A 16,015-nucleotide genomic window follows, 5' to 3' on the forward strand; every position below is an offset into this window, starting at 1 on the left:
CTGGTTCTTACACCCGCCTCCCAGCGGCGGGTAAGGTAGATCACCTGACCTACCGGTAGCGTGTGCCGCGAGTTTTGAATTTTCTGTCGTGACGTCAGAGACCTAAGCTAAGTATATATCTGGCAGGGAAGTTCATGTACAAAAATCATATACATGACTTAAGAGCCTTTGCCACCTCCATAAAATGTTAAAGCATCCCTCTGTGCTAGGTCATGAAAATTCCTGCAAGTTCCCCCTGATTCGAGTAACATTTCTTTTATACTAATGTAAGTAGACTAGGTATCGTTCGTTTTCTATAGAGCCCCTTATTCTCATAAGGAGCAAACTATAATGACTATAAACCTGAACACACCAACTTTTTCATAAGTCTTATCAAACAAAACACAGGTACATAATACGTGAGATACACTCAAAACACTTTCACAGTATACCATCACCATTAGTTGTTTCAACTTTACCCATACACCCCAAAACTCACTGACCCTTTTTACCCTGTCTATCAGACTTCTGTTGAATGATAATTTTATTCTTCTCTCTTGTTACTTTGGTCTGTGATGGTGGATGCTTTGCCGCTTGTTCAGCAGCTTGGATGCGTGTCCGTTTTGGCAACAACAGAGCACCTGGGCGAGAAGGCAGCAGAGGACGACGACGACCGGATGGATCTGCTTCTGGATGCACTGAACTAGTTGGCATGGGTTGATAAGATGGGCCTAGACAAAGACATACATTTAGTTCATATGAACACAAATATGATTGCCTTACTTATTATCACCTTAACATTAGTGTTGATTTTCTAATTTGATGCTTGTCTAAATGACTTGGTTTCCTCTTCATGATCTTCTTGAAACTTTTAGATCTCTAGCTGCTTCTTAGAATAAGTGCAAAGTGCGCAGTCAATCAATTAAAACACTAAAATAATACTGATAACAGTTCAAATGGCACCGATCTTGTTGAGGAGGGCATTTCCAAATCTGCCATTAAAATCATAATGACTTACTATGACACTTTTCAATTTCAATCACTGTGAACCATAGCTCAACAGCTTCTTCAGTTAGTGGGAATTAGTGTGCACTCAAGTGTCTGATATCCTTGACATATCCTAAATTCTTTACAAAACACTAACTAATGAACACATTGCTAACGCTGAACAGGTACTCAGTGGATTATTTTTAGCTGTAAGTAGTATATAGGAAGCTAAAATTGTCAACAAACTACCTAGTCATTTCTATAGCAACAATAATATCCCCATCAGTATGAAAACTTTTAATTACTAAATGAAGAACCAACAATTAACGTGATACAAAGCTAGTATGGTAGTCAAATAATCCACGAATACCAGCTGCTGGGGATGTAAATGATAAAAAGTCCTCTAAAAAACTATAGATGTGAAATCTCCTCAAGCCCATTCTACCTCAAGCACTTTATAAAACCATATAATAAAACAATTTTTACGTTCACACAGTACAAAAACAATCTAATAGTGCAAAAAAATTGTTCCTAAATATCTTAATCTTGGGCCACTTCTGAAAAAATTTTTTGACACTGGAAGCATTTACAGTTGTACTGAGGTTTCTGGAAATTTAATCTACTTCATTATTATCAACATTCTGTGCTTATAACTTTCAGTTTATCTAATATAGTTAAAAATAAAGTAATAAACAAACTGATTTTTCTATAATTTTGGAAAGCTGTAGCCAGATGATAACAATAAAAGCTTTCTTGCTTATGGATGAAAACTTAGATGAACGTATGCTAAAATCAAGATTTAAACATGAAAAATCAATTTTGAGATTTTTAAACTGACAAGCACAGATTAACTTGCAGCTTTGTCAAATGAAACTTCTGCCTTAAAGAGTATGAAGACTAGACTAAAATTATATTTCTCGTGTTACTAGTAGATGAAAAAATGACATGAATCCTGAATTACATTCATAAAAATCCAGACATGCAATAATGTTTCAAATGCACAATATATGATGATAGAAAAACAAAGCACATTCATTTTGAAAGAAAGTAAAGACTCAAACATATATTCAAAAGTAACAGCAATATTAGCAATAATAAAAGCTAAAAAATGGCTATGGTGTGATAATGCTGAATAATTATCAACATCTTACAGTGTATAATGATTCACATGATTTCTTTGTGCGATACCATACCATAAATGCACCTTCATCATCATTAAAAAAATGATATTGTTAGAATACAATAAAGTTTTGTACATACTTACCCGGCAGATATATACTTAGCTTATGTCTCTGACGTCCGACAGAAATTCGCTGCAGGTAGGTCAGGTGATCTACCCCCCTGCCGCTGGGTGGCAGGAATAGGAACCATTCCCGTTCTAGAACCAGATTTTCTCTTCCACCTGTCTCCCGAGGGGAGGCTGGGTGGGCCATTCATCATATATATCTGCCGGGTAAGTATGTACAAAACTTTATTGTATTCTAACAATATCATTTTTGTACATGCAACTTCCCCGGCAGATATATACTTAGCTGATTGACACCCTTGGTGGTGGGTAAGAGACAACTATTTACTGAATAGACAGGTAAACAACATACGTTGTAGGTAATAAATAAATAAAACCTTGGTTCCTACTTGTTCAGGCGGAAGATTCCATGGCTAATGCCCAGGAATCTGCTTCGCCTCAAGAGCCTCAGCGAGGATGTGACCTATGGCTAAGAGTTCTTGTGGGTCTGTCGATGGGGTCTTATCCATTTACTCGACAGAGCCTCTTACATGACAATATGCCTATGCCTAGTGGCATAATTAAGGAGCACAACACCGATCCCGATCACCTGATCCTAACACGAGGGTTAGTGCTTAAGTTGAAAAGAGTTATCCCCAAACTCCTTTCAAACAACCCAAAGAAAAAACACGACGTTAAATAAAATTTAACTCACTAGTTAAGGATCAGTATCGGCTCCCTATCCCAGCAATGTATCCGCAGACACGTATCAACCAAGAGAGAAGGATCTCTCGTAGGTTATCTTGACATCCTTTGGATATGGGAAGTCAACACAGAGTTGCATCTCCCGTATGTGACAGCTAATATGTCCTTATGACATATTGTTAAGGAAAGAACAAGAATTCGGAAAAGCTCGCACTTCATGCGCTTTTAATTCTCAGCTGTTTGAAGGAATCATCAATGCACTTGTCAAGTGCTTAGGAGATCACATTGTCTCAAAGAAGGCCAGGGCATTCTTTGATATAGATCTTCTGGGTGAAGCCTGGAGCCTGGCTAGCGCTTCGTGCCTGGCAGGCGCCTAGCGCCTGTCTAGCACCTCCCGCCTGGCTGGAGCCTTGCGCCTGAATGGCGCCTAGAGCCTGGCTGGAGCCTCGCGCCTGGCTGGCGCCTGATTGGCTCCTCCCTCCTGGCTAGCGCCTCGCGCCTGGCTGGAGCCTTGCGTCTGGCTGGCGCCTTGCGCCTGGAGCTTGGCAGAAGACTTCATGATTACTGTCTATGAGTCTGCATGCCTCAAGAGTTTCAGCGAGGTAGGGACCTATGACTGACAAACCCTTCTGGATCATGTCAATGGGGGCTAGCCCGCTTACACGACAGAGCCTTCTCGGATCGTGCCAATGGGGGCTGACCCACTTACACGGCAGAGCCTTACCTGTATCATATCAATGGGGACTAGCCCTCTTACATGACAGAGCTTTAGGTTTCTCTTTACTGGAAGGAGCCTTGCACCTGGATGGATCCTCAATCCTGACTGGAGCCTAGCCTTGAAGGAGCCTGGCACCTGGATGGCGCCTGGCTGGCTTCTAGAGCCTGGCTGGCTCCTAGAGCCTGGCTGGCGCCTCGCGCCTGGCTTGGCTCCTCCACACTTGCTGGAGCTTCGAGCTTGGAAGAGTCTCTAGGCTGTCTGGCGATGTCCACATCGGACACTCTTATATCTGTCCGATTTGTTCGCCTCTGGCGCATTTGCGCCAGGTTGGAGGCCCGCTCCTTCTCAGTATCCGACCATGACAGAGTTCCTTGGAACTGTCCGCCTCTGGCGTTTTTCGCCTGTATTGGCATTTGGCGCCTGGCTGGCGCTACATTGTCCGAGAGTCCTGAACAACCACATAGTCTATCAGGAGACTGGAGAAGGGTGAAAGAAATTCTTCTCCTTTGAGCTTTTGGCCCCTGGCAAGGGGAGGTGATTGTAGTCAGCTACATCCAGTAGACGACAGGATATCTAACAATACGAGAGAGAAGAGTCTTCCTCCGAGGAGGATCCTTCGTGAATACTTCCTTTGCTAACGAGATCTCTTCTTACATGTTGATGAGGTTCCTCGTTGCAGAATCTTCCCTATCCTTGCCCGAAGGAAGGGAAGGAGTCTGGAAGTCGAAGGAGACTCCGAGCTGAAATTGGGCGGAACCCTGATTTCTAGCTCTTATTGTATCCTTCTGAATACCTTCTGGGAAGCATTTCGAGCCCTCATCGCACCCCAAAGACTCTGTAGGCAAACATTTAAACCATCTCTTCTTCTGTAGATGAAAAAGTAAGTACCCTGCCTGGGCAACGAAACTTCTATCTGAAAGCGTTGCGTCAGGAATAGAGGGTTTTAGTTCTTTTGCCAGACATACTATGCTGGCAAGAACCCATTGCCGAGTCTCCATTGAATCTGATGCGAGATTCCAATGCACAAAAAATTCACTTGTCTTCTTGGTCGTTTAGGGCTAAGAGAAACAAAGAATTCCTTCATAAACTTTCTCAAAGAAGTTTGATGAGGAGCAGTTCCATTTTGTCGGAACACGGAATCTGTGGCCACAAAAAGATCCCATTCGAAGTACATGATACCCTACTCTTGTCGTATTGCGGTATCGTATAAGATCCCGAAGATCTTAATCTTCTGTTATCTCTAATTCCCCTTGTAGAGACAGAGTATAGCCTTTTACTGCATTCTTTGATAGCAGATATATACCTAGGTGATTCTTCCCTCTAAAAGTGAAGAAAGAACCTCGCTATGTGGTTCACAGAGGTATCGGAAGAGGACAGTTTCCTCATTCCATCTAGCACGATCTGCAGCAATTCTATGTCTTAGCCATGACTATTGTCATTTACCTTGAAAAATCCTCTCATTCATGTCCACTTCTGGTCAGTCTGCACGCGGACAGACTCAGAGTGGAGAGGTTTTTCAGGTCTATTTATAAATCGATTCTGATAGAATATCCAGATACTTGGAAAAGCCTTACGAAACATGCTGTGAGAAGAACGTGACTTCTGTGAATCCAACCTCTCTAAGGCCAAAATGAGGCATTCATCCTCTCTTCCTTTGACGCCCATTTATCTTAATATCTGTTAAGAATTTATAACTAGGGGAAAAAAGACTAAAGTTTATTCCCCTTCTTTAAATTAAAGATGTCGTATATTGCTACCTCTCTTGGTTCGAGGAAAAGGAAGCAGTCTATAGGAAGCCTGTTCGTCTTCTACCTTGCGAAGAGATCTATGAAGAAGACTTTCCGCAGGTTCTCAAAACTCTTTTCAATAAATGTTAGACATACGTTAACAGTTATTGTCTTCGATCGAGAAGGTTCTCACGGACATGCAAAATCTTGCATCGAACCTCTTAAGGATCGTTACGTTCCGTGTCTGTTCCCAAATAGGTTCGCTTTTGTTAACGCGAACAGGGGCGAAAAAAGAGATTCTCGATGCTCTTTGCGATATGAGAGTCGTGGAATTGGCCTAAGTGATTAAAATAAATCATTTCATCATTCCTTGTAAGCGACCCCTTTCCGATTAAATGGGTAACGAAATCAGGAACAAATCTTGCCGTTACCGAGCCTCCGAGAGGCTACTGGTTTGTTTGTTTGTTTGTATGGTGTTTTTACGTGACTTCCGAACCACGTCGAGAGTGAACTTCTATCACCAGAAATCCACATCTCTCACTCCTCAATGGAATGGCCGAGAATCGAACCCGCGACCACCGAGGTGAGAAGCAAACACCAAACCAACCACTACTGGACTCTTAGGTTAATAACTCGCTAAAACGAGAAAATATCTTGGATGGTGCTTCTGGCGCACTGCGCCAGGCTGGCGCTTCTGGCGCAATTTGCGCCAGGCTGGCGCTTCTGACGCTTTGCGCCAGGCTGGCGCTTCCTTCTAGTTCTTTTAAGGTTATGTGCCAGAACATCTGTGCCTTTATGGTACCCGACATCCTTCACGTGTTAATTCCGTTCTTAGTAGGAAAAAACTTTTATATACGTAGTATAGTCCATTCAGGGAAACAACTTCTGCCACTAAGAGAATGTTTCCCATCCGACTCACCCATCTTCTCTTGAGCAATATCCGATTCTAAAAAGGTTGTGTGCGTTTCTCGAAAGGATGAGAGAATTATATTATATCGTGCTCTGCCGTATTAGAATCCTTTATAATACTGTCACATTGTGGTAAACAGCCTTAAACTAGGAAACCTTTGTAAGGATACTAGGAATTCTGTAGTTAACCTCGGTATGTGCATAAGACTTGACCATACCGTAGTCTTAAAGTGAATTCTCTTCTACTACATTCATCTTCTCACTAAGCATGTACTCTAATAAGCCATGCTTTCGTAAGCATGAGAGCATCATATAATATAGAGTTCCGCTGCGTTAGAATCCTTTAATAATGTTACCTACGGTAAACAGCATTGAAATGTTGTAATATCTTTCTTATTAAAAGCTTCTTAGCAAAAGGCAGACAATATTTTATTTATGTTTGCTTAACTATCCCCTCAATCCGAGGCTAAAACCGAGATTGTAGGGGAGAGACACGGTTAGTTATTCCATCCCGCAGGAGAGAGAGACATGTAACCAACCACTCATGACCGCACCTACATGTTACTCGTTGGTCTCTAAGGCGCGATAGCAGTCTCCGTTAGCCGTCTGGCCTTACTCTTCCAGAGTTGCCAGCTACTCCATTAAATAAAGGAATCTTATAAAATTATTATTGAACTTCAGGAAGTTCTTATTAATGCATATTTAAGCGAAACAAGACTTCGATAAATCTAGAAGCTAAGTAGGTGTTGTCTTAACAATCCCTTTAAGCGTAGTCCTTCCTAGGAAATTCCTGGAAGGATACTGGTAATTGAGTTGCTCTGCAAAGAAGTAACTACGGTATGTGTGATTTGCCGTATCGTATTCTCATACAGCAGATACTCTACTACCTTCTTTCCCTGCCGAGGCAGATAGAGAAAGGAAAAATTTTTACTGTCTTCGTTCTTTTCGTTAATAGAACGATAGAAAGAGTATATATATCTCCTTGAGGAAGGAAGTTAATCCAGGAACTCTTTAAATCTTCGTGATTTCCTCATAAATCGCGGAAGAGACAGAATTCCTGTTCATCTGTAGGGTTTACGGAAGGAAGTAGATATTTCATATCCGCCATCATACCCAAACGTCGATGATATTCTTATAAGAAAAACTCCCAAAGCTCTTGCCTCTTCATAACGAGGGAAGAGCATGAATGAAGGAGAGAGTCCGCATTGAGAGGAACTGCCAAACACAGGAGTCTTCTGAATAATGAAAAAATGGCTTCTCTTAGTATCAGAATCCTTCTGACAAACGCGACAGCCGCCTGTGCGACATCTTGCACCTTTGCCAGGGGAAAGTTGCTAAAGTTAAAAACTCAAAGAGGAGCCTCGCGACTGACCTCTCTCTCATAAGAAGATTTGGAATATTCTGGCGCCTGGCTCCTTGTGCCTATCGCCTGGATAGTTCCGCGCGCCTGGAATGTTCCGCACGCTAGAAAGGAGACTCGCTCCTGGAACGTTCCGCTTGCGTGGAAGGTCCCGTGCGCCCTGATAGTTCCGAGCGCCTACTAGACCCCTTTTAGAAAGAGTCTCTTGCCCGGAAATGTTCAATGGAAGGATCGTTCTGATTGCCACTGTACTATAAGGTTCCTTGCTCTAGCCGTCTGTTTTTCTGGCGCAATTTGCGCCAGGCTGGCGCTTCGTCTCTTTGAAGGCGCCTTGCGCCAAGAAAAATTTTCTAGAACGCCGCTCGCGCTCAGTTGCTAGAACGCGGCTTGCGTTTGGTTGTAGGAACGCGGCTCGCGCTAGTCTGTTTTCTGGAACGCGGCTTCCTAAGTTCCTGGCTGGCTCTTGCTCAGTGTTCTCTTAGTTTTCAGAGAACGCGCTAGATCATCAAAACATATACATTCTTCGTCTTTTCGGATGTAAGATGAAGAGACGCACTTTTTTAAGGATGCCTTTTCAATGGCTATCCTTGGCAGTCTGGGACGCTCTACAGAACCTGCCGAGGGGACGCCTGACCGGTGGGGATTCTCTGAAACCTCCTTACGGCTTTTGACATTCCTTCTCCCCTGGGCTTGGGAGCTTGAAAGAGGTCTAGGCCTGAGAGCGAGACAGAGCCTTCAGACGCACCCTCCACTGCAATGGGGAACACTAGTAATCACTTCTTACCTTTTAATAGCTCGCATTTTGAGCCACAATCCTTGTCTTCAAATTGCAATTATGAATTTGAAGTTTCTGCGAAGTAAGAAGGTGATGAGGATGCAACACTACTAGTACTGTTAATACTCTAATTGCTCGTTAGTACGAGTTTCCAAAAAACTTTTAAAAGAAACGTATCTAGTTACATGCTTTACTGACTCCCTAAAGTAGGAAGTCAGTATATTTCCTCAATCAATTCTAACACTTATTACACGTATTAATGAATAAATATTAATATTTCCCTTTCTTGCAAACTATGTGAGTGTCTACCGAAAATTTCGGTAGTTACACGTCATATATTCTTCGAAATTTTCGAAGCCAAATTCATTAAAAAGTTAATAAAAGCGTATGCCGAACCAAAGACCCAGTACTTCCCTGCAAAAGACAGCCCAGAAGATCGATGGCGATGAAAAACGAAAATCAAGTCAGGAGGTAGCAACAACATATGTTGACACTACCGCGACAGAGAAAATCTGGTTCTAGAACGGGAATGGTTCCTATTCCTGCCACCCAGCGGCAGGGGGTAGATCACCTGACCTACCTGCAGCGTGTGCCGCGAAATTCGAATTTCTGTCGGACGTCAGAGACATAAGCTAAGTATATATCTGCCGGGGAAGTTGCATGTACAAAAATTATGAATTCAAGTACAATAGACTCAATAGCTAAGAACTCAATAAAACAATTTTTTCAACTAAATGCATGAGTAAAGAATGTTGAAAATATTGCAAAACTTCCAAATTAAATTACATTCATGGATAAGAAAATTCATACGTGTAACTTTTGGTGGCTCCTCAAATATTATATTCAGCCTGTTGCAGACAGATGTGTTAACCTAACTACATCTGCTTCTTTCATTTGTTCCTCTTAAGTGCACTGGTCTGTGAGTCAATGGGAGGAGTAGCACCAGTGTTGCTCATAGTCTCTTGGCTACCATTCAGAATGGTAGGTGATCTTGCATGCTGATCAATTGAAGCACTATATTTTTTTATTCTATGCAGGAGTTAATGCAGCAATAATATGGGCAATTAATATTTCTGATTCCATTTGTTTCTTTACATTAAAGCCAGGATTCCTCATCACCAAAGCAGAGGAGAAAGTGATATCCCCACAATGGCTACTGCAAAGAAACATGCTTGCAAAGCCATGCTCCCAGCACTTTAAAGACTTTGCGACATTCTTAAGGAGTGAGTCCATTCCTAAGACTATGATGTTGAATGAATAGTCTGCATGCTAAAACCAATCCCCTACTAGATCGCTGAGCTATCCACCGTCAAATGTGCTGGGCTGCTCTTTGCCAATTCACCAATCTCTTCCTTTTAAAATTATTTAGCTGCTCATTCTCCCAGAGAGAACCCTTTCATAAGACTCAAACTGCTCTTCATCTAACTTCTCATGGACCAAGCAATGCATATCCTACAAACTTGAGCTAGTACTCAGCTTCAAAGGGCCTTTACCAACACCTCTTCAAAGGACTCAAGCAATTCATCCTTCATCCTCACAAAACAGAAACTTTCAACTTACTACCCAGTCCTAAGTCATGTTCTACATATATTCAGATATCCTTGACTGCCTTACCATTCTTCTGGATTTTGTACTTGACTGGTAAAGCATTCTTTAGTAACATGTTAAGCATAAAATATCTCCAATAACATCCTAAATGCATCATCATAAAAAGAAATTACAGATATAACTATGAGATCAATAGAACATAAATCACTACAACCAAGAACTATTAAAATGCAAACACAAAAGACAACTATACATAAAAAAATATACAAAAAGAAATTAAATGACAAAAACTAATTTATATAGTGTCATAAACCATACCAAAATTACTGTAATGCATTGCCCAGCAACCCTAAATGCTACTTCCCCAATAATACTACTAGACAAAACTACCAAACTAAGTTTTCAATTAAATCAAAAACTTAAAAATAAACTAAATTTCTATAAGAACAATATACTTACCAGGCTCATCATCTCTTAATCTTTCATTTCTTGATTCTTCACTATATTGTCGGATTTTGGCCTTCAGGTCGCGGCTGAGTTTCTTATAGTAAAAGAGTTGAGTTTCCATTTCTCTGAGACGGAACTCGTGAGCTCCTGACCCTAAAATGATAAGATATTGTTAACTCTTAGCAAATTAATCCTATGATTAAAGCTCTTACATCTGTTAACAATTCTCCCACATCTAAATACAATAAAAGACATTTCAAGGGACTTTCTTAATACTGGACTTCAAGTGGAATAATACAACTGTTCGGAGGAATTCTTGACTGTACTTATTTTTTGTTTAAATTTTAACCAACAGCTGAATAAGAACCTAGAATTTGCTTAGGTGAGGTAGAACAGAGTCAAACAAGTAAATATGCATCTAAAAAGTTTTGAATTCACTGACAGAGAGAGAGAGAGAGAGAGAGAGAGAGAGATTCTACAATTAACTTCACTGATAATGAAATTCATGTACTGTATAAACCTTGCTTTAAAATCTGGATCAGGACTTTACTCGAGTTAATATAACCTCTATGCAATCAGTCAGCAATTGAACATACACATAGAGAAAAAAAAAGCTGTTGTTCTAATTACCTATTAACATGGAAGAATTTCCTGAGATCAAAGAGAACACTAAATATTATGCAACGAGTGATAGCATGCCTCCTTCAAGCAATAATTACTACAACTGATTCAATCACAGTTCATCAAACCCCAGATTTCAATTATTGCTAAAAAATGAAGTTGAGCATTTATGGAAAATAGAGCTTATATATAAGAAAAGTTCAACTATCAAATGTTAATAAAGTACAATTATGGGGATATTAACCAAACAAATCAGCCTAAGGGAGATATCTATATACAATATATGATAATTACTTATTTACCTCTGACTTTTAATGCTAACTCCTGTGAAAATATGTTATTGTTATAATACAATTAAGTTTGTTCATACTTACCTGGCAGATATATATATAGCTGTATTCTCTGAAGTCCGACAGAATTTCAAAATTCGCGGCACACGCAGTGGGCGGCCAGGTGGTAGTACCCATTCCCGCCGCTGGGAGGCGGATACCAGGAACCATTCCCATTTTCTATTCATATTTTATCAGTGCCACTGTCTCCTGAGGGGAGGTGGGTGGGCACTTTAATTATATATATCTGCCAGGTAAGTATGAACAAACTTAATTGTATTATAACAATAACATTTTGTTCATGAAACTTACCTGACAGATATATATATAGCTGAATCCCACCTTCGGATGGTGGGAAGAGACAGAATAGGATTTTTAGGAAACTAAATTAAGTAGATGATATACATCTTGGTTCCTCACCTGTTAGCATAGCCGACTTCGTGATTACTGTCACCAAAGTCTGCTTCTGCTTTACTAGAGTTGCCAGCGAGGTAGAGACCTGTAATGCTGGTGCGCTCTAGATGATCTGTCAACGGGGGCGTGACCACAATGTGACTAGACCATATGACCATACTTCTGAGGGCAACGAAGCTAAAACCACCACCTGACCTAACCTATCAAAGTTAGTTCCATAACTTCTAGGCTAAAGAAAAGGAACGCGCCTCAAGCGACCAACCATTCAAAGTTAAAAGCACACCTATCCCTTTTCTATAGGATAAGATTCGTGTTGCTTCCTGCCCCCAAAAATATATCTACGGATATGTATGGTCCTAGCGACTTACAGATCTCAAATGTCGTCTTCACATCCCGTTGGGAGTGTGAAGCGAACACAGAGTTGCTTCGCTAAAGCGTGGCACTCAGGATGTTACTGAGTGTCATGCTCTGTTGAAATGCTTCCGAGGCCGCGCCCTCACCTCTTGAGCATTCATATTAAGAAAAAATCTCAAATCTTTATGCAAACATAATGAATGAGACTTTCTTAAAAGAACTCCTTGACTATAATGCCAGGGTGTTCTTGGACGTGAACCAGTCTGGTCTTTTTACGGAACACCGCAGATTGTCCGTTGACCTCGACTTTCTATAGTTTTATCAAGATAAAACTTGAGAGACCCGACAGGGCACAGGACTCTCTAATGCCCTTGCCCAATAATTTGTGCCATACCCTTGGTCTCCAAGCCTTCGGGTCAAGGGTTAGACAGGTTTTCGTTCTTACCAAGAACGGAAGGCTTAGAGGACAGACCGCATTATGTCCTTTAAAGCCAAAACCTCTGATGATGGCTAAAACCTCACTAACCCTCTTTGCCGTGGCTAGAGCGGTTAGAATGTTAGCCTTTCTGGTCACGTGTATTAAGTTCGCAGAAAGGATAGGTTCGAAATGCTCTTGGCATCAGAAACTCAGACTACGTCTAAGTTCCATGCCGGAACCTTCGATCCAGAGAATTTCAAAATCTCCACAGACCTCAAAGATCGTGAAGCTTTGTTGTTTGACAGAACCGAATCTCTGAGCCTAGAGGCCGTCAACAACATATTTGCATATTCTACAATAGTTAGGACTTCTAGCTTATCTCATACTTCAGACGGAAAGATAGAACCATAAAGAAATTCACAGAGGTCGAGGTGGAGGAACAGTCATTTTCCCTTCACTATCTCCAGAAACGGCCCCCTCCGATTGAACACTGAAAATAGGCAGCACTGCTTTGCCTTGGCCAAGAGACTGCCATTAATCTTGAAGATCTTATCACTTCTCGATAGTCTGAACGCCTTCAGACTCAGAGAGGAGAGATATTAGATACTTCACTAAGTGACGATGTTAGATTACACCGATTCTCTCTGAATTACATGACCTCTGTGAATCCAACCTCTTAAAGGCCAACATGGTGGCGACTAATGCTAATCCTCTAGGATCATGAATAAGGGAACAACTTAAGAGAAAGCTCCTTCGTCTTCAATATTACGAAAACTTAACGAAAGGACGCCCTCAGTCTCTCCTCAACTTACGACATACTTCTAAGTGAGGATTACTCAGACGTCAGTAGTTGCTGCCTTCGATCGAGAAGACCCGCACGGACGTGCACTAGTATAACTAACCTCTTGAGGATCGTTACGTTCCGTGCCGAAGCCCATAACCAACTCTCTCTTCTTGAGCTATGAGAGAGCTGAGAAATTATCCGAGATGATTTGGACCACTCGATCAAAACTCACTCTTCGAGGAACTGGAGAGCCGACCAAATTGGCTTCCAATTCTTTCAGACAATGTGCCCGGACATCTGTTCCTCTGTTCGGATGTCTGGTACCCTCTCGCTATCACCTGAGGTGATCCTCAAGCCGTTGAGAGAAAATTAGAATTATTACTAGATCTTTGATGTTATTCCAATTTCTCCGTGAGGAAAAACTGTAGAGGTCTGAATTGCTGTTTATTCAGGGAAAACAAGCTTCTCCAGCGAGGAAATGGTCCCCAGCAAACTCATCCATTCTCTCACTCAGCCTGCTTCCTTCCCTAAATAAGGCTGCGCTTTGCATAAGCAGGAGAGCATTATTATAGTGCTATGCCGCGGTAGACTCGTACAGAATTCTGTTACAGTGCGGTAAAACCGCACCGAACAGGTATAAGAGATATCTTGTTGAAATTTTCTAAGTAAACGGAAGGCATGCTCATTCATGATTACTAGAAATTTCCTCAACCCGAGGCTAAAATCCATGATTGTAGGGCAGAGAGACGGCTAGTCAGCCATTCCCGCAGGGGAGAGAGACGTAACCAACCGCGCATGTCACAGAGCTAGCCGGTACTGCGTAGATCACAGTAACAGCAGCCTTGTTCATTCATCGTCTCGCACTATCTGCCTGAGTTGCCAGCTACTCCCTTTACGAAGGAATAGGTATGATATTGTCGAGCAAAAGGAAACTCTCAAGCAGGCATATTTAAACGAACAGAATTCGCTAAATACAGAAGCTGAGTTGGTGTTGTCGTAACAATACCTTAAGAGTTGTTCTTACTCCGAAAACTCTGGAAGGTTGAAGGGAGTGTCAATTAAATACATTAGAACAACAGTTCTTTCGGCTTCTATCCGTAGAGGTAAATACGATATGCGTATATGACTTGACCCATGCGTTAGCAAAATGACGCAAAGATAAACTACGTAAGTATTGTAGTAATTTGAACATCGAATTCTCTACTACATCTTTCCTCGACGAGAAAAAGAGAAAGAAAGGAAAACGACTGTCCACGTTCTAATGAATGAGACTTTTTAAAAGAACTCCTTGACTCTTTGCCAAGAGAAGGGAGTAATATTCGAATAAAGACCATCAAGTGAGAACCGAGGATCGAAAAGGACCGTTCAATGTTCTTATGATATTGGACATAAGACTTCCTGGGTCTAGTCTACAAGTCTTTTTCTTACTCCCCGGATGAGCCTCTGAAAATGAATGAGAGCTTTTCCGAAATTTGTTAATGAGAGTTTATCCGCTTAAACGATAAAAACGCTAAAATCTATGTCAATGAGAACTACCCCATTTATGAGGGGTCCCCCACTTAAAAGACAAAACGTTAAGTATCTTGACAATGGGGAAAACGTCCTTACTAGACAAAACAATTAGCACTTTGCTAATAGGGGAAAACCCTTTAACATGACCGAAAGTCACCCAGGAATCCGAGTATATAATCTTCCCGATTCTCAAAGAAATCGATGAAGAGGCAGGAGGGATCGAAGAAAAAATTCGGGTATGTCTCTCCGCTAACTCCGAATCCTTTTTTAAAAATTTCTGTAAAGGAATGTCCTGTGGAGAGTCCTGAAAAACCTCCTCTTGACGAGCGTTTAAAAAGCATCAAGCGTCCCAAGAAACGTCCTGAACAGCAATAAGACGCCGTCTACAAGTCTTTTTCTCTCGTAAAGCGTCCTGCCGAGCTTCCACCGAAGCGTCCTGGCGAATGTCCACAAAAGCGTCCTCATAAGCGTCCTGCCGAGCGTCCTCATAAGCGTCCTGCTGAGCGTGCTCAAAAGCGTCCTGCTTAGCGTCCTGATCTCGTTGAGCGCCCTGATGCATGCAAGGCCCGCCAAGAGGCGTCCTGGCGAGCGACGTTGAATATTTTCAAGGGACGTCCTCATGCGAGTCTCCATGGAGAGCCGCACGCTGCTCCTGAAGTGTGTGAACACTAAAGGAAGACGTACGGCTTTCGTCTTCAAGTCGGGCCTTAAAGACCTTCATACCTTCTTACAAAGACAGTGGCCGCCTGTGCGACAACTTGCGTCTTAGTAATGCAAAAGAACATCTCCAGAAACACACTCAGCAAAGGAACGCCGAGCGTCCGAAAGACACCCTCGCAAGGTGCTTGCCGAGCGTCCTGGAGAACGTCTCTACTTGTAGGACGTCGAGCACCTCCAAAAGCTTCCTCACGTCTAAATTGCCCTTCTTATGCCGAACCAGAGACATAAGTTGTTTGACTGTGCAAAGCAGCTTGCCGGACGTCAAACTTATCAGCTTGAACAACATCCTTTTTCGAAGTAAAGCGAACGTTACATAACATATACGGAGCGCCATGAGGAGAGGAGACGAATACTGAGTTGCTCCTCCAAAAGGTGGAATCAAGAATGTCCTTGATTACCATATTCTTTTGGAATGCTAGCGAGGTTGAAACAGCTCTAACTTCATGAGCGTTCACTCGCAGGAGGCTCAAATCACTCTTCTGG

General features: G+C 41.9%; 1 protein-coding gene across 3 annotated transcripts in view; it reads right to left on the reverse strand.

Annotated features, from left to right (window-relative positions):
• LOC135203654 (kinesin-like protein KIF27) overlaps positions 1 to 16,015 on the reverse strand; it is a 647,339-nt gene that overhangs the window by 614,924 nt on the left and 16,400 nt on the right. For 2 of the 3 annotated variants that reach the window (XM_064233508.1, XM_064233507.1), the window contains exon 14: positions 10,393 to 10,533. In XM_064233508.1, the coding sequence (XP_064089578.1) occupies positions 10,393 to 10,533 (141 nt within the window). Of the gene's footprint in view, positions 1 to 97; positions 711 to 10,392; positions 10,534 to 16,015 lie in introns of those variants that run through there. The other variant, XM_064233509.1, reaches the window with a different exon arrangement.

This window comes from Macrobrachium nipponense, chromosome 36, assembly GCF_015104395.2.
Source record: "Macrobrachium nipponense isolate FS-2020 chromosome 36, ASM1510439v2, whole genome shotgun sequence".
NCBI lineage: Eukaryota > Metazoa > Arthropoda > Malacostraca > Decapoda > Palaemonidae > Macrobrachium > Macrobrachium nipponense.